The sequence below is a fragment of the Anser anser genome (genome assembly GCF_964211835.1).
Source record: "Anser anser genome assembly, chromosome: 2".
NCBI classification, from domain to species: domain Eukaryota; kingdom Metazoa; phylum Chordata; class Aves; order Anseriformes; family Anatidae; genus Anser; species Anser anser.
In genome coordinates this window covers 38,051,849-38,078,010 of record NC_139721.1, presented here as the reverse complement: position 1 = coordinate 38,078,010, position 26,162 = coordinate 38,051,849, and the positions used below count along the sequence as shown (strand labels likewise).

Here is a 26,162-nt window from a genome sequence, read left to right as displayed (position 1 = left end):
CTCTTCTCCAGACTAGACAACCCCAGTTCCCTCAAACGCTCCTCACAGGACTTTTGTTCAGGCCCTTCACCAGCTTCATAGCCCTTCTCTGCTAGAACTCTCCACAGTTCTTTAAGAAGCAAAATTGTTGTTCAGTGTCTGGCTCTGAAAAGTGGCAGGTACTGAAACAGCAGCAGTGGGGAATTCTCCAAGGATCAGTGGGAAATAAGAAACAGGAAACTTTCTCCTGTGCTGCTTTACATTTTCACATCTCAATATTTACCTGCTTTATCTACCATCTTCCCCAGACATGCTTAGCTCTGAATCCATCCACATATTTAATATATAACGTCCACAGACATTAGCTGGCTACAAGTGAGGCATAAGCTAAATGTAAACAACATTTACAAGAATGGCTGGAAGGAGGACCTGAGGAACTACAGACCTGTAAGTCCGACTTCAGTGCCAAGGAAGGTTATGAAGTAGATCATCCTGAGTGCAAACACACAGAACATGCAGGGCAACCAGGTGATCAGGCCCAGTCAGCATGGGTTTATGAAAAACAAGTCCTGCTTGACTAACCTGATCTCCTTCTATGACACAGTGACATGCTTAGTGGATGAAGGAATGTTGTCTACCTAGACTTCAGTAAGGCTTTTGACACCATTTCCCACAGCATTCTCCTGGAGAGACTGGCTGCTCATCACTCTGAAGGGCATAGGCTTTTCTGGAGAAAAAATGGCTGGGTGGCTGGGTATGCTGTGGAGAATGGAATTAAATCCAATTGGAGATTGGTCACAAGCAGTGTCCCCCCTGGCTCAATATGGAGGTTGGTTCTGTTCAATATCTTTATCAATGATCTGGATGAGTGCACCCTCAGTAAGTTTGCAGACAACACCAAGTTAGATGCAAGTGTTGATCTACTTGAGGGTAGGAGGGCTCTACAGAGGGATCTGGATAAGCCAAGGCCAACTGTACGAGGTTCAACAAGGCTAAGTGATGGGTCCAGCACTTAGGGCACAACAACCCCATACAATGATACAGGCTGGGCAAGAGTGGCTGGAAAGCTGCCTGGCAGAACAGGATCTGAGGGTATTGGTTGATAGCCAGATGAACATGATCTAGCAGTGTGCTCAGGTGGCCAAGAAGGCTACAGCATCCTGGCTTGTATCAGAAATAGCACTGTCAGCAGGACCAGGGAAGTGATTGTCTGTCTATAGTTGGCTCTGGTGAGGCCATACCTCGAGTACTGTGTTCAGTTTTGGCCCCTCACTGCAAGAAGGTCATTGAGGTGCTGGAGCGTGTCCAGAGAAGGGCAATGAAGCTGGTGAAGGGCCTAGGGAACAAGTCTGATGAGGAGCAGTTAAGGGAACTGGGGTTATTCAGCCTAGAGAAAAGGAGGCTCAGGGGAGACCTTATCACTCTTTACAACTACTTCAAAGGAGGTTGTAATGGGGTGTGGGTTGGTCTCTTCTCCCGAGCAACAGTTGATAGGACAAGAGCAAATGACTTTAAGTTGTGCCAGGGGAGGTGTAGGTTGGATATTAGGAAAAAAATATTCACTGAAAGTGTTGTGAGGCATTGGAACAGGCTGCCCAGGGAAGTGGTTGAGTCACCATTCCTTGAGGCATTCAAAAGACGTGTAGATGTGATGGTTAGGACATGGTTTAGTGGTAGACTTGGAAGTGCTAGGATAATGGTTAGACGTGATGATCTTAGAGGTTTCTTCCAACTTAAATGATTCTGTGATTCTATGATCTACTCTCTTTGTGCTTCTCTTCCTCTCCCAGAGACTGAAATGATAATTAACCTTTAAAGCAGTATTCTTGAAACAACACCAGTTGTACCTGGGAGTAACATTAACATCTACTAGAATGATCTGTGGGCAGATTTTACTAAAGTTTTAGAGCAACAGAGCAATGCATACCATGTGTTTGTTCGAAGAAACCTTCCTCTTTATGCATTGAGCTAAAAAAATCTGTATCAGATGTACTGATAAGAAATTCTGTATTATCTCCAAGGTTTATACAATTAGGCTGTCAAGAATATGCTCATATGTTCTTATCTTTCTCCTCTTTCTCTCACATCTTTTTTATTCTTTCTTACTTGCTGGCCTTAATCCAGCAAATATATGTAGATCCCTAAGGTCAATGGGATGCTTGTTGAAATTAAGTAACTTGCATACATGCTTGTTGAATTAGCTTGGTAGCTTTGTAGACTGATCAGACTTTCAGCTGTGTTCTGGAGTTATATTGACATCTTCATATCAATGATTTTAAAATGGTTTTAAAAATAAAACACACAATGAAAATGCTAGTTATATCAATAATTATTATTTATAATAAAGATTAATGAACTCTGAAGTGTATTGGAACTTGTAGACACAGCAGCATGTAGAAAAAGGCCTCAATGTCAACGTTGTTTTGTTTTGTTTTGTTTCCTCATACAAACTGAAATTTTTTTTTCTATATATTTTATCTTGGGCAGCTCTTTATGTAGTATTCTCAATTTTCTAATTTCAGTAAATAAAGGGATGTTAATTTTACTTGTCCTTTTACATTTGTGTCCTGCTGTCATTCACAACTGTATCAGCCTATCTGAAAGTTGATCAATGTCGTTCTTTTTGTTTGTTAATATAATTTCAAATTTGACAGTGAAATGAAAAAATCATTTCACTGATATGCTCTTACATCTTTGCAGTAGTCTCATTTTATTTTTATTTATTGGAGCAAGTTATATTAAATATTGCATGATGAAGGATTACAGACAAGTCTGTGTTAAAGAATGTTAAAGAATGAATGGATCATTATGCTTCTCTATGGGCTTTATTCATCTCTTAAAGTGACCAGATTTGTTTAACATCTGTTAACAGGGTGATTCAGTAATCTGCCTAGACTTGAAGTTCTTAACAGAACTTTATGTCTTTCCCTCATGGATTAAAAATACATTTTATGGGAACATATTAAATCATGTTAATTAGAAGTACATTTGTGAGAAATTTCTTCACAACAACAACAACAAAAAATAAATATATGAGTAAGCACAACACCCCACAACAAACATGAAATTTTCCAAAAGTTACTGGACATTATCGAATCTTTCTGATTGATCTCATGGAAAGAATTTTGGAAGTTTGATTATAAGAAGCTGAAAATTCCTTGACTTAGTGTAAGCACAAAACAGCAGTGTGTTATCATTATTCTTATTTTAAATCCAAAATACACTGCAAAATCTACTAGGAAGAAAATTAACTCTATCCCAACTGAAACAAAGACAACCTGCACATACCAGAGAAAAAAAGGTCCTTGTTCCTGCGATAATCTTCTGAAAATCTGGAAATGACTGGAGAAGACAAATAAGAACTCTCTTTTGTGTGAATGTCTGTGAGAGTTACTGAGATTTGGAGGAGGATTAGGCAGGAAATTAGATTCATGTGATTAAGGCCAGGGTATAATGCATTGCTGAAGGATATTGTTAACGCTGCCTGCTTTGGCTACAGTTGGCAGATGTTCTCAGGAAAGCACTGTTGAGTCATTAATTTTTGCAGGTAAGTATAAATGTATGCATTCTTATTTTATGTGTTCATGTAGATATATAAGTACATGCATCATTTCAATACACAAAATACAAAGTATGCATATATTTATATACATAAAATGTTTTAAGTAACCTAAAATATGGACTAATGCTTATAGAAAAATTTGAAATTAAGTTAAATAAATCATATTAACTGAGCTCTGATACAGCAGATTCTTTTTCTATAGTCATTGTCAGTGCTTCACTTCCTCTCTAGGGAAGAAAAGATTTCAAATTTCGTCATCTAAACTTAAAGTTCCTATGGGTACTCTCTTTGCTTTTTTAAATATATGTAACAAACGTATTTCAGAGACATTCATTGTTCCAGCAGAATGCAAGCAAGGTCTGTGATTAAAGCATCACTTTGCTAAAGTCAAGGTCATTGGGAAACAACACCACAAAACTTGGGAGACTGGTAAAAATATGATGACCTGATGTCACATGCCAGACATATAGAAACAAAAGTGTAATCAGGATGTTTGTTTTCAAAAGCAGGAAAAAAAAAAAAAAGTGTTCTTTTTTTTTTAAGTTACATCTTGTATTTCATTTAAATAAAAATAGTAAAAAAAAAGTGTCCCCTATTAGTTCAATACACTTCTGCTGCTTACTGCTGCTCTTCTCATTTTGTATTCTGAGTACTCAGGAGGGCTCTAAATCTCTAAAATTAAAAAAAAAAAAAAAAAAAAAGGTATCTCTAATGCAGAAGGCAGCCCTGTACAGCTGGTAACAGTGTTTTCAACTGCTCATAACTATACCTTAAAAACCTTAAAACTAGAAAAACATACCTTAAAACTAGAAAAGGTGGCGTTTTTATTGTTTGATTTGGTTTGGTTTCATTCATTTTTTATTTGTTTGTTTGTTTTTTGTCCTTTGAATGTCCTTTCATTTCTTAATTTTTAGGGTTTAGGGTCTAGTCATGTATTCAAATTTCCTAAGAGGAATACCAGTAAATCATATGATGTGATATAAAAATCAATAAAACTGGGTATTCCTTATGACTTCTGACTTTTAAGCTGTTTGGGGTGCACTTGAATTTTGAACTCTTTGATCAGTTCATAGTTAATAAACAGTTGATCCTTTCCTATACCCTGCAGGATCTGTGATCATCCAAGATCTATGGGGGACTATGGTACAAGATGGGGGACATGGTGTCCTAGATAGCCATGAACTGTGATTCAGATGCTTCACACCTAGATTCCAGGAGCTACGCTTTAAGAAGAGCAGCAAATAATGCCAGTTACAGAACAGATTGGAAGTACCTATCAGTAGGGCTCATGATTTTTGAAGTTTCTACTCTTCAACTCACTTTCTTGTAACAAGCCAAACTCCTTATTGTAATCTCATGTCCCTGGAAATGGAGTCTTTAACAAAAATGCTGAACATAACCAGACTTGCCATAAAACAACAAGAGTTGGCAATATCATGAGCAATTGTTTTGCTTCAAGCAAGCAAAACAGAGAACACAACAGCGGTTGCTTAAACTGGCCTATTAATCTTTAAAAGTGTTCCTGGATGCAGGTATGAACATTGTAGTTAGTCTCAAAAGAGGGAGTTATTTTTCTTGCCGGAAATCTTAACATTCAAGAGAGTTTTCAAAAATCTTTTTATGGTTCATTTTAATGGCATTGGATTCTGGTACAGACCCTTAAATTTAACACCCACTCTCTAGTGCATTTATTTCCTGCATAACATTTATCTCATTATATAGCAGGGGAAGTTATAGTATTCCTACATCCACAATCGAAAGAGAGCACAGAACCAATCAGAAATTAAGGAAATTATTAAAATTAACTGTACTATTATTGCAATATTGTATTCTTAATCATGTCTTTATCACCATATTTTGTCTTTGTTCACAACCATTGTGCACAAAATACAGTTTTTTGGATAACAACAAAGACAAATCCTGTTTTGGCTGCAAGCTAGATTGCATCTGTTCCTCTTACTGAATTATGTGGGCTTTTGGCACAAGTTGTATTTGCATACATTTCCCAGGAACACTAGAACTACTACCCCATGCAAGGATCAGTTTTGTAGGGTTTGTCACTTCAGGATGCCCATGGTACTGAAGATGGAGAACTACATAAGAACAAGCAATTTTAGCACAAGTGAGTCAAACCAGACCCCATTAACATTGCAAGAGTCTTCTCGATAGGTATATACTTCCTTAACCAAGCAGGTTAAGGAATTATTTGTAAAACGCTTAGACTGTGAGGAGGTGCACAGGCATATGACTGAACCCTCCTGCTTTGGTTATCAGTAAAAAACTATATATCAAAATAATGTGGGAAGATCTTCCTATAACAGTTTTTCTTTCAGGGAAGATATATTGGTGATAAATTTTAATTTTTTGATATTTCAAATGTATGCAGAACTCCTTAGGGAACTGAGCATTTTTGTTTAAAACCAACAAAAACAACATAAGATGGGTCGAAATGAAATGGTCTTGCTGAGAGTGAAAATTGCTTTACATTATAAACTTTTTCAAATGTTCATAATTTTATGAACCTTTTAGACAGAAGGTTTTTGTGGCCCATAATTGGATTTTTTTTTTCACATCTTTGTGGGTGTGTGTGTGTTCCCAGACTTTTTCAGGCCTTCTTTTGCCTTTCTTGGCTATCTGCTCTGAGAAGTTTTCCTACAGCATTTGTGTTGGTGACTATATATGTCTCACTGATGCTGTTTCAAATTTTTCACTGTTAGAGTTACATGTCAGTATCATCTTGACTCATTGCAGTCAGAATTGCATAGGGCTTGACTGAGCGACACACCAGTCTACTTTGACTTCACACTAGCCCTTATCCCATCCCCAGTCTTCAAAACAGAAAGCAGTGCTCGGTTTACCATCAGTCCAAACCTGGTTTGTCTCTCATCTTTGTCTGGATCGTCAGGGGGAATAGGTGAGAACAATTTTCAGACTAAGTACTTGACTTAATAGTATGTCAAGGACTCCATGGGAACAAAACAGCTCTTCTGGACAGTTGTGACTTTTTTGTGTTCCTGTTGAACTTCCTATGACAAGTGATAAGTAAGGCTCATATTGATTCAATCACCCTATCTCATGTTTTTTTTTCATTTGATCTTGGAGCTTATTTCAGCTATACTATACTACCTCTTGGGCTGTTTCTCAGACGCAGAGACTGCCACAAAAGTGGTGGAGAAAAAACATGAGCCATAAAACTGGGATTTGAGCATAGATCTGAATATTGCCAAAGATGAGAGCTCACCTTCTGGGGCAAGAGGTTGCAGAAAACAACCCCTTGATGGATTCTTATGACTGATAATGACATTGAGTAAAGAAGACAGCAGTGTGCTTCTTCTGTTGACTTCTTGCCTTCTGGTCTTTTAAAGACACTCCACTTTGAAAGTAAGTTCTGCAAATCTAATTTTAATATTGTCTATTTTAGAAGACAGGAAACGGATTTATGAACATGTGGCAAATTAAACAATGCAGATGAACCTTTTTTCTTTTTTAATCTTTTCAGTAGATCATCTATGCATTTTTCAAACAAATTCCCCAAAGTTATTTTGCTCACTTTAAAAAAAATAAATAAAATAATAATATATATATATGTACATATATATATATGTATATAAATTCTGGCAAAGCTCACCAGTAAAAGACAGTAAAGACAGTACTGCCTAATTCAAACACTTTTTTTTTTTTTTTTTTTCCCATGGGCATCTATTCAATAGGTTAAAAAATATAACTTCATAGCATGGATAGCATGGATTCCTCTTCTTTTTTATCTTTTCCTTTTTTTTTTTTTTTAATTAAATGCATGCAATTTTCTTAACTGTAGTTATGCTTGACATGGGAATCCTTTCCTTCAGCCATAGTTCAATATCATGGCTACAGGATTCGTTCAATGTGTGAAACTCTAATCACAATGGGAACCACAGACCTCTTCTACAATTAGAGTAGATTTTGTTAACACTGGAACACATCATTTACATCTAATAGGGGTTAATGTCTCCTCGAAATTAGTTACCAAGGAATAAGTGTGTCCCTTATCCATGCCAGCACCACTATAAGTTTAACTAAAAGCTTAATCAGGAGCAGGAAATTACAAGGTAATGTACTACTGCTCTCCTAGCACTACGTGCATTATCTTTTAACTATTGATTAGTTTTGATGTAAACCTTTTCTCCTCATTGGTAAAAACAGAAACTGGGTAGTAAGTCAGAACTAGACCATACTTGGTCTTAGAAATGAGAATGTTTATTAACGTTAACCTATTAACATTAGCCTCAGCCTAATTAATTTTCATTTATAATATATATTATGGCATATATCAATAAAATAAAAAAGTATTAGTAAGGGCTAGGTAATGCGCAAGTGAAAATAATGTCCAGTTCTCTACAGTTATGCTTTGCTAGCCCTTGCTCTTGCACCTTTCTCTGAAATTTCAAGTGTTGACTGCTTTATGGAAGAAAAAGTGCTTCTCCTCCATCCAATTTGACATGCAAATGTCTCTGTTAATGGTTTTCCTAAGAGTATATTCTTCAGGAATGAAAGAAATATAAAATAGCATGGCATAAAGCAGAAACATATAGTGAAAAAGAAAAAAAAAAAAAGAAAAAAGATTTCTACAATTCATAATCATTATGTTACAATAAAAGATGTCTGTCACACAAGTCAATCTTGTTTATTATTTTTTTCCCCTGGAGTTTTATTGTCTTTTCTTTCTTTAGATCTGGTGATTTTAATTAAGTAGTCTTAACTTATCATTATTTTTATGACCTTTTTTGCTTCTTGTAGGCACTGTACACAAAGTAAACAAATAAATGAAAGAAATATCCTTATTATTGTTACTTAGTTTAAACCTAAGCCCTGCTATCTGTTATTATCTGATAAGATTTATCTAGATCCACCACTTGAATATAGAAAATCTCTACTTGGAACCAAATGTGGAATTTAAGCAGATATAATGAAATTAAACATTATCTCCAAGCACTTAGAAAACAGTATTATTGGGACTTACAGGGATTATGTCTCACCTAAAAGAAAGCACCTGGTGTAGCAATGATTTCCAATAATGATCAAAATTAATCCTTTGGTTGACAACCAACACAAATCCTATACATAGTTTAAAAGCTTAAAAAGCTGTTAAGCAGGACACTACATCAGTAGAAGTGTGATTATTGTGCTGATCCTGTGCTTAGGTGAAAACTTCTTACCATGTACCGGAGCATTTCTTCAGTGCTGAATGAAAAAGAGGGGAGTAGGGCATAGGGATTCCCTTTGCTATATCACTTCCATAAGTGCCACATGATTTTCCTAGTTCTATTACTTACGTTCTACCTACTCTTAGTTTATGTCATCTTCCTGACAGGTTGCTAGCTGAGGAAGTATGGTTTACCTGCTGATGTATGGAATCAAGATCAAGAAACATCATGAGTCTGTAGCTCAGAAGACAGCAATTTTCAATTCATAATTGAAATTTCAGTTGTTACGTGAATCCCAACTGACTCATCAAAGAGAGAGATTGATGTCTTTTGTACAGAGCCTGGAATTTGGTCTCTTATTATGAAGAGGCATCATTCTTCTGTAAGAAATAAACAGTTTCATTACATCACCTGCTGAAGTCTGATCATTTTGTAACCATTTGCTTAATGGTTGCTTGTTACATTAGAAAATAGCACGTTATCTCTTGAAAAAATTTCAAGTACCTGCTTGTACATTCTGAAAGAATTCTTAACTTTTATTAAACATACAATTGAGAATAATCCACTTGCGCAGCAGCTTTTCCACTACGCAGAGTTTCCAAACACTGAATTTACAGATACTGAAACACTCTCAGAAGTACACTGGTATTTAAAATCTGTACACCCAACCAAAGTGTTTTTTCATTTTCTATGTTTCTGTAAGTAGTAATGAAGATACAGGCTAATTTTTCAGAGCCTGGTATATTCCAATGACTTTACAGATTTAAAATCTCCAAGAAATTATGTGGAAGTGTGCTTTGGCTGCTTAAAAAAATAATAAAAAGAAAATTGATTTTTTTAGGCTTTCATTTATTGATTGACAGCTTAACATTTATCAGCTCAAACAGCTTACGTCTGCCAATATGTGAAGTGATATTTTAGAGGTCAAGCTTGTGCACCAGGTGGTTTTGTTTGCATTTCTAAAACTGGTCTTTGCTAGGCCATCATTATCATCATTTACCTTTTTTGGGGGACTCAGGACATAATACACACAGTGACAAATAATTGTTAGAAAGCTCTACTTACAGCCTTTATCCATAATGTCTGAATAATAATAAGAAGAAAAGCAGCAATTGCTGTGATGATATCTCTATTCTTTTTTAGCTATAATATTGCTGTTCCCTTCTCTCACTGTGTCACCAGAAACCTTGAAATATGAGCAAAACTACAGATCTGATCCATGTAAAATAGCTCTGATAATGATCAGCAAAATCACGTCAAATTCTTATGTTTTAAAGGTGTTGGCAAGATGTAACAGAGCTGTTTCCTTGCGCAAGTTTACTGGCTTGCTTTGCCTTTTGCTGTGACCTGCCTGAGCACAAACTTGAATAAAACTTAAAGGCAAAAGAAAAAAAAAAATGAAACAATGGAACAAAAAAACTTCAAGGGCAAAGAAAACTATGAAACCAACACCAAACACACGGACTCCACATTTTTTTCCTGCAGTTATGATAACAAAGTGTTAACTTGCAACATTTGATACAGACTAACCCACATGGTAAATCCATATTCCCACTCAACAAAGAGTTACCGAAATAGATGAGTATCTGTGTACTGCTTGACAAATGGCATTTCCTACACTTGACAGTTGTTAAAAACACTTGATAACACTGTGCAATCTCTGGCATTGTTGTACAGAGAAAGCCTCAGCTATTTCCTATGACTGTATTTATAATTACATTTTCTTTACACTGAATTGTCTGTGAACTTCTGATTTTGTAAATCATTTTCATAGTGCAGCTGAAAAATTTCTAAACCACTATCAAGGAATGACATACAAAGTCAAAAGACAAATGCTTCATCAACTGTGAATAGTGATCCTACAAATCTGCATTTTAAGGGTAAAGAAGTTATGAAGAGCAAAACATCAAATCACAAAGGCTGATTACGTACTGCTAACTAACAGTAATAGAGATTGTTAATGTGTAACACTTGTTAATTTTCAGGTGTATTCAGAATAAAAGCAATTAACAAAGGGAAATATAAGGACTCTTTCTTGAACTGGAATTTGCACCAAGTGTACTTTTTGTTAGTGTGAAAGTAAACTTTTACGAGTAGCCTGATTGGAGAAATTGTCATTGATTTTTGAAGCTGATGTGAATGAAGAGAAATTATTCCTCTTATTTTAAACTCAAATCAGTTCACAGAAGTGGGTTTATTAGCTAAGCTAAGAAGAAGAAATCTCCATGGGGGTGATAGAAGGAAGGAAAGGCAGCCAAATCTTTGGCTGCAGAGAACATTTCATCTGAACCATTGGCAACTGGGACAACCTGCCTGGCTGTGGCCTAATTTAAAATGATACTTTAATTTTACTATAATTATTAATTTAAATAAATATGGTGGAAATTTGTTTTAGATCATCTCCAGTACCATGGAGTAAAGTTGCCTCTGTTGCTTGTTCAAAAAATAATTCTTGAATCAAATTCTAATCAAGTAACAACAAAATTGCTTTTCAGGCTGTGAGTCCATGGAGACATAGAATATTCACTGTGTTTTGTGCAGTACGTGGTATGATGGTCCTTCTACCAGACAAAAGCTCCAATGCACAATTACAAAATAAATAATAAACCTTTGTAATTTCCTCTCTCCCTCTTAATGGTCTACTTTCATGTTAAAATTACGTGGATGAAAAGGAAGGCAAGTTATTTGTCTTATTTTCATTTTAATAACTAAAATCACCATTTATTTCCCTTTCTTCATCTTAAATAATATTGAGTTTGAGGATTTCATGCTTTCTCCCTCCCTGTCTCCTAGGAAACCGATCTCATGACCTTTAACATCTCAATGCACCGATCTTGGTGGCGGGAGCACGGGCCTGGCTGCATACGAAGGGTGGTGCGTCCTTCTGCTCCTGGCATCCTAGATGATTACTCCTACGTCTCTGTGACAGGCTGCATAATTGATTTCCAGTACCTAGAGGTTATTCACAGTGCTATCCAAATACTCCTCTCCGTAAGTCCCAATTTTCTCTTGCACTCGGATTCGAGCCGTCTTTCCGCATTCAGTCTTCAGTTGTTGTGTGCCTCTTTCCTGACAAGGTGATGTAGTGGTTGATCAATAGCAGCATGGATTTGGAATTGTATTGTATTTTGAATTAGAGAATGATAGTCACATTATTAAAATGTACACTGCTCTTCTCTTTGCTTATGACAAAAGTGACAAAGTGGCATAGTCCCCATTCTGGCCTTTACTAGGAGAGGTGAAAACTATTTCAAATTCTCATCTCTCATTCATTGAGACACACCGAAAAGGAGAACAGACTTGTCCAAAATTAGTTGGCCTAAACCTTTCCAAAGTTCACAATCAATGATGGTATTTATTCAATCCTGAATGTAAATATATTTTACATGACACACAACTAAGATTCTCCCAAAGTGAGATATGAATGTGACACTTGAAAAAAGTCAGGGAAATATTAGGAGTGAGAGTACTCATGTATATTTAATGACATTATCTGTTCTTTCTTGGGACTCTGGGTTATGAGAATACTCTGCCTTCATGATCTACTTTTTATTGTTGCAATACTAGTCAAAAATTGCAAGCACTAGAAGTCATTACAAAAAGTATGCTGTCCATTGAATGGTCATTGAGCCGTGGGACAATGGGCACCTGAGGGCTATGGGCAATTCAAAGAAGCACTGGGGCTGGATGAATTACTTTGGGAGCAGCAGCCCAGTCTTGTCCACAGTCTTTCCTCATTTTGCTAGCTGGTTCTGCTTATGCTCAAAATCTTGGCTGGCACAAACTTTGTGTGATTTAGAAGTGGTAGCTCTTTCTTGGTTTCTTTCTCTACATAGCTGAGTGTAGTACATAGCAAATGGTTCACACCATGTGGGTGCACATGGTTCTGATATGCCTTAGATATCTGCACCTATTCTGAGAACACAAATGCTCATGGTTCGTGGTTGTAACCATGACCACCAGTGCTTGGCAGATAGTCAGAGAAGAGTTGTCATCTAAAGTCCATGCCTGCTCCATGAAAAAGACTCCATGGTCTGATCAACCAGATAGGTTGGATATTCCTGGTCTACTCAGTAATTCAAGATGTTTTACTAACTGACTTGTAAGTCCTTTACTAACAAAGAAAGAGATTAGAGATTTTAAGCTTATTAGTTTAAAATTATGTTCAGATTTTAATTTTTACATTTTCTCAAGTTAATTACATTTATTTTCTGAAAGAAAAAAATCTGTGTGCATGTTGGGACAACTTGCATGCCTGGAGTGATGTAATAGATGGTTACAGGCTCTTCAGGAGAGAAAGGCAGAGAAGAAGAGGAGGTAAGTAGCCCTGTATTTCAAGGAATGCCTTGACTGCACGTAGCTGGGAGATGGAGATAAAAGGGCTGAGTGTCTCTGGGTAAGAGACAGGGAAAGGGCAATAAGACATATTATGGTGGGAGTCTGTTATAGACCACTCAAACAGGGTGAAAAGGCAGATGAAATATTCTATAAGCAACTAGAAGTTTCATGATCACTAGCCCTTGTTCTCATGGGAGACTTCAACTTCCCAGATGTCTGCTAGAAATAAACTAACACAGAGAGGAAGCAGTCTAGGAGATTCCTGGAGTGTGTGTAGGATAGCTTACTCACACAGGTGGTGAGGGAACCATCTAGGGAAGGTGCCTCACTTCACTTGACCTGTCCTTGCAAACAGGGAAAGACTTATGGGTGATGTGATTGCTGGAGGCTGTTTTGGGCACAGCAATCATGAAATGATAGAGTTTTTGATCTTTGGTGAAGTAAGAAAGGTGGTTGACAGAGCTGTTACCTTGGATTTCTGGAGGGTAAACATCAGCCTATTTAGAAGTCTTGCTGACAGGGTCAGGACCTAGATGATTTCTATGATGTGTCATAGATCTGTCTAGAACTGCCTAACTGTCTAGAACACAGTAGTGTTCACAGTCTAAAAGTCTTGAAGTTTTAGACTTCTCAGCATTACTAAAGGATGCTTTTGTAAGATGCCAAATGCTATTGCCTTACCACTGCTTTTAGTCAAAATTTAATAAACTTTGATCTTACAGCAGTGATTAATGAACTTCCACTTTAAAGTCCAGACCCGAATTAGTGCATTTTCTTAGTTCACCAGTGACATCACAAGTGCTTGCATATCCCATGTGTCTGTTCCAGCTTCTCAAGCACTGGTGACATCACAGGCACCTAAACCAGCCTTTTCCTGCATGTTGTTCAGTCAGAAAGTAAAGACTTTGAGTCAAGATATTTTTCAGTGAACATAAAATTACTTCTCTTGAGGCCTGGTCCTGTATGTGTCAACATATGTTGTGAAATTACAATGCAAGCAGGCTTTGGAAAAGAATATTGCACACTGCATCTGCAAAGCCCGGTAGAGTACAGCTTTCTTACTCTTGTGAGGGTTTGATAGTGAAACCAGGTTGCCTCTCCCATTAGGTCCATCTCTGCATCTGCAGCAAATTCCCCTCGTAGTCCACTAGTGTTCATTTTGCTCAAGTGAGCCCATACAAGGGAAATTGTAGTGTAGTCGATTTAATAGGAGAAAAACATTAATATATTCAAATTGTATTTATATAAATTATTCCTCACTCCTGTAAGAAAAATGTATTGTGATATTCAGAATTTTTTATAGAAATTTTGTGATTAAATTTAGAGTTCTGTGGAAATACAGCTGGTGGCTGAAATCAAGAACAGTTTTGTCCTCTGCTTATCCAGTGTAAAAAAACTCAGCTCAAAATTTACCAAATGACAAGAACACAGATAGAAATATTATAATAATAGAATAAAAGCATTTTATATATATACACTTAATGAAATATGCATATGGAAAAATAGAAAAACTATGTAGTAATTTGTACAGCTTTATGTAAAGCATAAGATGTCCGTTTCTTGTGGTGTGAATGATTGCCTGGAACAATCATAAATAAATTCTGTATACAATTCATTGCAAGTTCAAAATGTGTCAGGAACTTGTAAGGCTTGACTGGGAATTAAATAATTGCAGTTTCAGATATTGCTTTTGACTGATATACACAATGTTAAAATATGCAAAGTAGGGTTTTCCTCCAGTCTTATTATCTTCCTTATTCCATCTGTGAGGCAGTGTGATTAGCATACGAGTCTGTACTTCAATTTCCATTTAGAATTGTAATTTAGCCTTGCTTAATTTACTGCCCCACAGAACATAAGTCACCACCTAGATTATCAGACTTGCTGCAGTTTCCTCCCATTTTCTGAGTACTGTTGACCTGAGGAGTCTCCCATTCATTTCAGATGCATAACTGTTTTCCTAATTGGGATACTAATTTCAGTTGTTAGTTAAAAGGTCATTTAGGTTGTCTTTTTACAGTACTGAAGAATTACTAGATGGCCAGCCATGTAGATCAGAAGGCCTGTTTTTTTTTTTCTTTTCCTTTTTTTTTTTTTTTTTTTTTTTTTTTTTGCCTTGTGTCTAGTCCCCACAGCAGAATATTCCTTTTTGGACCTTGAAATCTACTTAATTTTCATAACTTTTTTTTTTTCTTTTTGGTAGCGGTAGGAGTGTAACAAACCATTTTACAGTGTAACAAAAACTTTATTGGCATAACAAATCATTTTATCATGCTAACTCTTGTCCAAATGACTGGGAAGGTGAGGATTTCTAATTGATAGGGAGTCAGAGCCACTGTGATAAGATATCCCTCCAGGGGTAAATATCAGATACCTGTCCAGATATGTAATCCACTGCATTTGTCCAGTTTTGAAAGATAACTTTTTTTAATTATTAAAAATAAATAAATAAATAAGGTATATATATATATTTATATGCACAGAATGCTGCAGCTGTGACTACATTAGACCCTACTTCAGGTAATAGACTATATGGCAGTTTATTTAGTTCTAACACACTAAGACTCCTTTTGTATTTGATCTTTAGTTGTTTCCAAAGAAAATACCTTTTACCAGTGAAACAGTAACTTTGTATCTCATCCTTATTTTTCCCAGCTATTGAAATGATTGAATATTGAAGGTGTTAAGCATTTCTGTAGACTGGGGAAAAAGTCAAGAGAAATATGGGAGAGTGGGATGCAATTAATAATAAAAATATATATTTCATGTGTGTTTAAATGTACATTTGTTTCTTGCATAGCACATATTCTTGTGATGAGTAAGTCCTTTGTACACAGTACCTTTAATTTCAAAATGCAAGATGTCATCTTTATTGAAATCTGAATTTTTGGAGAATGAATGGATATTACAGTCAAAACAGTGACAGATGAACAACGTTGAGAGAAACCCTTGCAGAAAGTTTTGTATTAGACGCTGAGACTTATACCACAGTAAGTTTGTCTACAGCTGCACTGTGAAACAGAGACCCTCAAGCCAAGGTTCATGGAAGTAGCTCTGGAATTAGCAGCAGTATAACTTCGTCAGTACTGAAAAAGCAAAACGAATTAATTTTGGCAGAGTGACAGGCTGACACTAGGGTGCTTCAGGGGATGGGAGCTGTAACCTTCTCGTGATGCTGCATGGCACAAGGTGAGTTTAACTTTCCACCAGGGTCTCAGAACACTACTCTTCATTGTACAGAAGAGCCATATCTAATATCTAGAACCCTGAAGGCAACAGAATTGAAAAAGAAATGGAAAACACTCAGAGCATTCAAGCTGTTTGGCATGTTGCTGCTGACCAAATGCAGGATATTTTGAAGAAAATCCCTGTTTTACTTTGCAGAGGTCCATCTGGTGGCTCTTGTCAATCAGTGTCATGTATAGCCCCTAGGTGACCACCGGACCTACATATGAGGAGCAGTCACAAAATAACAGCAACAAAACAAAACAAACAACCACAAAAACAAACTAACAAACAAAACCCACCTGGAGAGTCACCTGGTTTTCAATACATTATAAAGCCAGGCAAAGATCTGATGTAAAGAGATAAAGAATCTTATCCATAGAGGAACTGGAAGCAGTGAACATACCAGCCTAGGGTAAAGTCAGTCACTAATCAGTGGGGGATAACTTATTTGCTAACTCTACCAAGCACAAAATAGAGCCAGAAAAATGATTTATTTTCCACAGTATATTGTATGTAGGAAGTTGTATACTCACAGGTATAAGAAGAAAGACTTCTGGCAGCCAACTTGGGAATTGGTACTGTGGTCACTGTTCAAGTGAACAATTTTCCAGCAAGATGGACAGACTACATCTATACACATCAATTAACCATGCCAAGGGACTTAGACGGTGAGGCCAACCGGTCCAGGGCAGTTCAAGCTCATTTCTACACAAAGGGCCTCAGTCTCCAAAATAGGCTAGTGTGTCCAAGCCACCCAGCAGGAATAATCCGTGGATTGTTCTCCCAACCAAAATTGTGTTTTGCAAATTTTTGGGGGAAAACAAAGGCTGGAAAAGGCCAAACTCATACCTCATAGTGGCATGGGTGACTGCATGCTAGTACCAGGAACACTCCCAAGCATGCAGGAATTTTTTCCTATTGATGCAGCTGTAGCAGACAAATGTCCAGTTGCAGTTCTTTATGCAGAGGCAACCTAGGCAGAAGATGGCAAGAAGTAGCTAAGGGGCCTGTTTAGCTAGAGGAGTGTAGAAATCCTTGATTTATACCAACATCTTACTTTTTTAATCTCTGCCAGAGAAGCTAATGATCTACCTTTTTGACACAGCAGAGTACGGTATGTTTTCACGTGACACCTAGTGTTCACAGCGATGTTTTATGACAGCGCACAATGTCAGGCAATCAATACTGGACTGATATCAGGAATTGATATTCTTGTTAATATCCATTTTGATGGATAGGTAATTCCACAGGTGGTACAACTGAAGATGGTGGTGGGTTTCCATTGAGAGGCATTCTGTTCTGTTAAGCTCTTCCACCATCCTCATGTAGCACTGTGTGAGTACCTCAAGCCCTGCGTTAAGGAACATACATCTGCCTTGTGTCAGTAGTTCTGCTGTCCTCTTTCCAGATGGAGAACTGAGCATGGAGCTGAGGCTTTGCCTGGAGAAGAATTGTGTTTTTTCTGTGCTGTTTCTAAATGTTTCACTCTTGGATGTGTACTTTCATGATGTATCAACAGGAAAACAAGATGAAAACACCTTGAGCTTTGAGCACAAATCTCCAAGGCCTGAGATGTTCTTTTAATTTATTGTGGGAATTAGTTTCATTTATACCTGGCCTCATTCTGGCCCCCAAGAAAGTTCTGTCTTTTGCATAAATGGTGGAGTGAAGATGGTACCAAAAGTGGTAGGGCTTTGACCATACTTTTTGTCTAAAACTCTTTCTTTGGTAATCTAGAGAAAATTGGGGCCAACACCATTAAAGAGCTTGAAGAAGTTGGTCTTTGTTCAGTTTGGGTTTCCTTGGGCTGCAGCATGCATTTGCTCTGGTACAGGAAGACATCCAGTGTGCATAGCAGTGTGACAGTGTGGAGGCAGCTTGCACTGCTGTCCTCCATTGTTGGTGGTGGAGGCCTTCATGTCTTGGATATATCTAACTATGATTGTGCATACAAGAGATGACAAAACTACATGTAACTGATCACTGTCTCCCAGGAGTTGGGATAGAAAATATGTACGTATAAAACACAATTGCTAAAGTATGTGTCCTAAGAATATCTCTTCCCAGTGCACCTTTCAATTCCTGAATTTATAAAAATTGTACTTTCTCTGAATAGGAAATAAACTTCCAAAGCAGACACAGCATCCGTGTCTGAAAGTTTGATGATATTTCCACTGCTGGTAGAAAAATCTCAACCTCTGTATGCTATGCTAAGGAAAAAAAATAAATAAATAAATAAAAATAAATAAAAGATATTTCCAGCACTTACCTCATTTTCTGTAAAAATAGTACTAACCTGTCCAAAAGATTCATGCTTACCAATGAAAGCTGATGCTGAACACTTTAAAAAAATCTAATCATCAAAGTTCTTAGATTTGTCATCCTTACATTTTCACGTTTCCCTGTTTTAATTAACCAGGTAGGATGATTTCATTTTGAATTTTCATTTTTATTCTGATGATTCATAATAATGCAATCACCCCTACCATAAAATTAGTTACTTTCCCTTCAGTTACTTTCTCATCATAATTCTCTGATGTCCTAAATGCGTATTCTTCTGCCCAGAGCATGCAACATCACTTCTATAGGGAAAAGAAAAACAATATGATCCGATTATATTATTTCTGGTCATCTGTCATCAGTCAGTGCCTCATACTAACTCCAAGCAATTGCCTCCCTCTGTGAATTATTTCTGCCCTGCTGTCTTCAAAGAATCTGCCAAATGTTGACTATGTAATACTAAAATGAATTATGACATTTGGTAGATTTAAATGCTTTTTTCATAAGAGAAAAATATAAATTAATTAACAACCATATTTAGCACAACTTACATTAAAACGAAGTTTATGAGTCTTATGTAGATAATTAAACAAGAGAAACATTGTGAATATTGAGAGACTAAATGCAGAAGCAGTGCCAGATTTCAGATCATTGACCAAACTTTTACTACTGAGCCCTGAGTCTGAATCCTTTTTAGGGTAATTTGATGGCTCTTCCTACATCCCCAGTGTTAGGAATTGCCTTCTCTATGCCACTGTAAAAGCTCCAGGAGTTGCTCTAAAAGCAGCTTTTGCCCCTCCCTTCAGGCAGCCAGAGCTGCAGCTTGGTTCTTATTCATTTAGATGTAACAAAAGGGCTAATGATATCAATATATAATGTGGTTCCTCCAGGGCACTGCAGCAGCCCCTTTTTTTCCCATTAGTTATGGCCCTGTTATTTTTATAATTGAACAGAAAAGGATGCTAGAGAGCACATCATGTACATTGTTCTCCAAAGAAAAGCCCTGTAGGGGCTGACACTAGTGTTCAGCCAGGTTCCTTGCTCTCTTTCCATTTCCTCAAGTGACATGTGATTGATTAAGGAAGCCAGTCAACATCAGCATGTGTTAGAAAAACATGAGGTAATTTACTGTTAAGGGCTGCAGAAATGGTACATGACTCAAATATAGTAGTCCTGAAGGTATTACATCTCTTCTTGAATTTTTGCTTGTAACTTTCAAATTGCAAATAACTTGCAAATAAAGAATTGCACAAGTGGCATAGAAAATTAACTTGGCATTGTCTGCAGAGCTCAACTTCAACATTACTCCAAAAGAGGGTATGAGGGAAATACCCGTTCATCATCATCATGATAGCTAGAAAGACCTTTTAGTCATGTGAATAGTTGGTTCAGGTGGGCTATGGACTTCTCAAAGATTTATTAGTAAGTTTAGAGTGATCACCAGTTTATTAAAAGACAGAAGAACATATTCAGCCTGGGCAGTTTTACAGAGGAGTTCTCAGTCTCTGGAACAAACTGCAGAGAAGATGGCTTGTTCAACCTTATGGCTCTTGAAATTACCCCCAGTGCTCTGTAGTAGTTGTCTCATATCTTTAGTGTAATCTATGCCTTGTGCAGTTCCTCCAGGGTTTGTAGGATTAGATCAGGGTTGCATAGGGTCCGTTTCTCCTTTGCCAATATCATGCCTTCATTGTTAAAAAATATATTTCCAAGAGAAACAAAATTAATGAGAGACTATATCTGCACCTACATTCTAAAAATTACTTTGTCCTTTATTGTTAGATATAGTCAGACACCATTATACGTGATAGTGCATAGGTTAAGAAAACACACAAGTATATTTGTCTAATTACCTGTCTGGCTCAATAAAGCAGAGTTCTCTTGTTCTGAGACCGAATCAAGAAAAATATGTGTTGTTTTTTTTTTCCACCTAAGTTGTCCTTTCCTGGGTGGTCCTGTTTTTCCAAGGAGCTCATTTAAAATGAACTGAAAACATTGATGATATAGTCATTTGCATGATCATTTATTTATTAACTGTCCTGATATGGATTTGCAAAAAAGTTGGGCAACTTCTGAAGTGGAGTTGGCTAAAGGTGAGCGGATAGGGGACAGCAATTTAAGCCTAGCAATATGGCAGTGTCTTCACCTTGTCAACTAATCAATACGAGAACTAAATTGTTCTAGACGTTTTGCAGTACTTGATATAGATCTGGTTTTTTTTGACATGAAAATTACTGTGGCATTTTTCCAATATTTTTACCCCCCAAAAAAATTCAATGAATTTGTGAAAATATTGTGAAATGTTTTCATTTACATGAAAAATATTTGAAGTAAAAACAAAGTCTACTCTTAATTTTAATTATTTTAATTCTATGAATATTTTGATGGAAGTGGCACAGAAACATCGGAGATAACTGGAAGATTTGGAAAATACCAACATTTTTTCCTTCAACTTTTGCCTGAAATTACTTCCCCCATGACACAAGCAGTATAATAGACTATATGTCTGCATCTTAGTCATGGTAATTCTGTCAGATGTTTTCATTCGGATCCATTTCATGTTAAACAGAGTTGATGCTGAACTGGGAGCTACAGTGGCCCAATGCACAGTAAACTCAGAGGCTGCTGTTTCAAATACAAGGCAGCATCCCAGTAGACATTAGTAGCATCAGAGGCAGTGGAAGAGGTAAAGACATCAGAGCAGAATGCTGAAATTGTGTTACACTGGGAATTTGAAAATTATAAGAGAAAGCACTGTTCTGCACTGGAACAAAGATTAGCAATTTAGATGTTTGGGGTTTTGTTTGTTTATTTGTTTGTGGTTTTTTTTTGTTTTGTTTTGTTTTTGTTTGTTTGTTTTTTACGAAATGAGAAAATCCAACATTTTTCAGTTAGAAAAATTCAAGCAATATTTCCTTTGGACTTTAGGAAGACTCTTTTGACTATATTGTCTGAAACCATTAACTGATGAGCTACTGAGACACTTAAGGACCTGGAAATTCCTGCTCATGTCAGAGCACAGTGCTCCCAAGGATGTCTGTATTCGTTGCCTCTCAGGACACTCCCAAATTTCAGGAACCTTGTCAATCAGTGCATAGTAGTTCCCTTGGAAGGTGGAATCAAATTCATACCTTTCTGCCAAGCTGCAATTCAATACAAACAACTCTGCTGTGTCTCCAGCAGCGTGCTGCATCAGTTCTGCTCCATTTGCAAAGTTGATAAGCCAGTCAAGGAAATTAACTCCTTCTCTAGGCAAAGTGCTCACATGGCTGAATAGGTTTTACTTTTTTTTTTATTTAAAAAAAAAATATATATATATATATATAGAAAATCGATATTTTCCTGCAGACATACTTTTAAATAATGAGAATATATTTTACTCAGATGGACTGATTTCTTAGCCTGAGTCTGCACATTTAGTGTAAAGAACACAGGAAAATCAGAGGCAAGCCTCACACTACAGTCTTGGTGATCCTAACAGCAGTAGATATGTGTTCACTAATGCTTATTGGAATAATTCCTTCTGCACATTGTAGTTGATAACCATGTGACCACTCTTTCTTGGGGGGAAAATATTCACTGATTAAAACCTATCTCTGTGTAAGCTTCCACAGACAGGACATATTTTTTTTTAATCATGTAGTGGATTCACAGACTAGTTCTTCCATTAAAATTTGTTGCCTGAATGTGACCAGACTGCAGAAATTTATATTTTTTTCCCTTGACTACAGTCCCTGATTATTTGCAAAACTCTCTGTTTTATTCCAGGGAAATATAAGAACACAAATCAGGGATTTCACTAAACAGGCAGTAGAACAGCTCAGACTCCTCAAGGTTTGAGGGCGTGATTTGTTTTTCATTGAGGAAGAAGGTCAATGTATATATGTGCTCCTCTCAGAACTACTCACAGGAAGATGAGGTTTTCTGAAAAATATATTTTGATTTTGGAAGATTGTGTAATATATCTGCATATCTTTTGGCTATTTTTTGTTTACACTCTAATATTGCAGAAACTGTTGTAAAACTTAGTGGTGATGCAAGAGTTGTGGTTTTGCTCCTTCAGTACCTGTCAGAGGAGATGGTGCTGCAACACTCTGCATTCACAATTTAAGTGCATGCATTAGCTGTGGGGGGAAAGAAAGAAGGAAAGAAAAAAGTTCTAATCCACAAGACTCTTTCACTTATGTACCAGACAGCAGCATCTGGATGACCCTGCAATACAGCATGAGTACAGTCAAGACACATGTTGATGAGCACCTAAGAAGTGATGTTTTACTGTATCACAGTAGTAATTTAGGTAGAATGCCTGATGAATTTACTGTTTAAAAAAAAAAAAAACTTGGATTTGTTTTGCCATGGTTGTCCAGCTTGCCTAATAGAATAAGTATTTTTAATGTGCTTTCATAAAACAAAAGAAAAAAGTCTTATGTCATGGAAAGGAAACAGACAAACCACAGGTGAGAAGGATGGTTTTTGAGGTTATGTCTGGTAGTAACTTTGTGTAAGGATTTTTGCGTTCTCAGAATGTTCAGACTAGACAGAGATGGAGTGAAACTAACGCTTGAGTAATTTCTTTGCTGTGGTTTGATTATGATTTGAACAGGTAAGATTGCTAGTGGTCTTGAAAGGGAGACTGATATGAATTACTTTCAGCTTGTAAGTTTTTGTCACATATCAGAAACAATGCTGAGAGAACAAAATCACCTTCAGGTGGAAGTCTGAAAAGAAAATTTATTTCTTCTTGCCCTTGGAGAATACGCAGAAGGTTTCAGCTGAAACAATTGCCTGCATGGAAAGGACAGAAATTATGAATAATAGCATTTCTCCACAGTTCTGATGTTAGTCTGAATCAAAATGATAATCTAATAAATCACGTGTTGTGAAAGATACATCTGCTAGATCTCTGTCTGAACTTATTACATACATAAAGATTTTTCAAGAAATCATTCCTGGTGATGCAGAAGCCTTCCAGCTTAACTTTCCATTAACTCCTATGTAAATTCCTGCTATGTAGATTAATTGATAATCACCGTGAATGACAGTAAAAAGTGGTAGATAATTAAACAGCCTCTTAAAAGAACATTACCATTTCCATTTTTATTTGTGATTAGTTTAATTTATTTTTATCCTGTTTATTAACTTAAAATACAGCTGATATATTCACACATGTATGTAATATAAATTTAAATAAAAAGTTAGAATACAAAGATCAACATTGAATACTAAAGCTACATTCTGAACACTTATACCAAGATAGATGGAATGTTTATTTAAGGAAAACACTGATTTCTAGAGTCAATTTTCAAGATTGAAATGATACATGGTGGATATTTGAAATACCGTCTCCAACACCTGTAGATTTGTCTTACAAACTTGATCTTATTAGTAGCTGTCAGCACTAATAGGCAGGGATAGCCAAATTCCCCTCCCTTGGTACTATTTTTAACTCAGACAAACAGGAGTGAAATGGAAAAACACACATATTTCATGGAATCATAGAATGGCTTGTGTTGGAAGGGACTTTAAAGATCATCTACTAGTTTACCTAGATTTCAGCAAAGCCTTTGACAACAGTCTCCCACAGTATTCTCCTGGAGAAGCTGGCAGCCCATGGCTTGGAAAGGTACACTCTTTGCTGGGTTAAAAACTACCTGAAAGGAAGGTGTGGGAAGCTGGGGATTGGCCTCTTCTCACAGATAACTAGCAATAGACAAGAGGGAATGGCCTCAAGTTGTGCCAGGGGAGGTTCAATTTGGAAATTAGGAGAAATTTCTTCTCAGAAAGAGCAGTCAGGCATTGGAATGGGTTGCCCAAGGAGGTGGTGGAGTTACCGTCCCTGGGGGTGTTCAAGGAAAGGTTGGACCTGGTGCTTAGGGACATGGTTTAGTGGGTGATATTTGTGGTAGGGGGTGGTTGGACCAGATATCTTGGAAGTCTTTTCCAAGCTTAATGATTCTATGATTCTATGATCTAGTTCCAACCCCCCCGCCATATGCAGGGATGCCACCCACTAGATCAGATTGCCCAGGGCTCCGTCTAACCTGGCCTTGAACACTTCCAGGGATGGGGCATGCACAACTTTTCTGGGTAACCTATTCCAGTGCCTCACCACCCTATGAGTAAAGAAATTCCTCCTAACATCTAATTTAAATCTCCCCTCTTGTAGTTTAAAACTATTCCTCCTTGTCCTGTCATCGTCTACCCAAGCAAAAAGTTCCACTCCATCTTTTTTATAAGCCCCCTTTAAGTGTTGAAAGACCACTATAAGGTCTCCCCAGAGCCTCTCTTCTTCAGGCTGAACATCCCCAGCTCTCTCAGCCTTTCTTCATAGGAGAGATGCTCCAGCCCTCTGTTCAACTTCATAGCTCTCCTCTGGACCTGCTCTAACAGATCCACAACCTTCTTGTGCTGAATTTCATTACTGCTGCTTCTCCCTTGCCTCTTACTGGGACCATGGTGAAATATCATGAAATATCAAACATATCACATGAAGGTGCTCTCCCTGAATCAGCCCACAGAGGAGCAACAGTTTTGAGTCTAGAACACAATTGGACAAGCCTCACATTTTTTTTACTTCTCAGCTTTATTTTTTTATTTTCTTTACCACCTTCGTAGTGAGATCTGGCTGAACTATATACAAGAACATTTGTTTCCCCATTGCCAATGTCATTGCAGCTAAAATCAATTCTCTGCAGATTTTGTTACAGTGCAGATTACCAGGAGTGGGAGTGAGTGATGGGAAGCTGTGACATGCTGGGGTTGTCTCAGTAATGACCTTGCAAATAATCATCCCTGCTGGAAAGAGAAGTTATACTTTTTGGCTCTGCTGTTGATTTCTACCTCCTTTTCCATGTGTTTATGCTGTTTTGTCTGAAAGGATTAATACCAGTGGTTTTTACTAGTAGTTACTAGTTCCCCATCTATTATTTTTAGAGAATACATTTGTGGACCTAAACCACAACCTCATTTAAACATATTTCAGTCTTCAGTAACAAAAGTCTCATTATCTGTGCCATTCTGTTCTTCGCTGGTGACATGGAAATGGTCTGCCTCATGGTACTACGTTTAATGTCCAACCTGGGATAGGCCCTTCTGACTGTAAAGCTTACTAGATGTAGTATAATTATCAAATTTATTGACTGTCTTGAGAAATTTTCCTGCTTGTGGTTTAACCTCAGAAGGCAGCTCAGCACTGCACAGCTGCTCACTCACTACTCCGAAGTGGAATGGGGGAGAGAATCAGAAAGATAACAGAAAATACATGCGTCAAGATAAAGAAGTTTAGCTAAAGCTAAATAGCTAAAGAATAGCTAAAGCAAAAAGCTGCACACACAAGCAAGGCAAAAGAAGTAATTCATTCACTACTTCCCATTGAAAGGCACATGTCTGGCCACTTCCAGAAGAGCAGGACGTATCACCTATAGTGGTTTACAGGGAAGACAAACACCATCATTTCAAATGTGCCCACTTCCACCTTCTTTCCCTCAGCTTTTATTACTGGACATGATGTCCCATGGTATGGGATGCCCCTTTGGTTCATTTGGGTCAGCTGTCCTGGCTTACTCTGTGTAAGCACTGCTCAGCAACAACTA

General features: G+C 37.2%; 1 protein-coding gene across 13 annotated transcripts in view; it reads left to right on the top strand.

Moving 5' to 3' along the window:
- NKAIN3 (sodium/potassium transporting ATPase interacting 3) overlaps positions 1-26,162 on the top strand; it is a 372,374-nt gene that overhangs the window by 274,783 nt on the left and 71,429 nt on the right. For all 13 annotated transcript variants that reach the window (XM_083823885.1, XM_083823888.1, XM_083823886.1 and 10 more), the window contains one exon: positions 11,518-11,715. In XM_083823885.1, the coding sequence (XP_083680011.1) occupies positions 11,518-11,715 (198 nt within the window). The remainder of the gene's footprint in view (positions 1-11,517; positions 11,716-26,162) is intronic.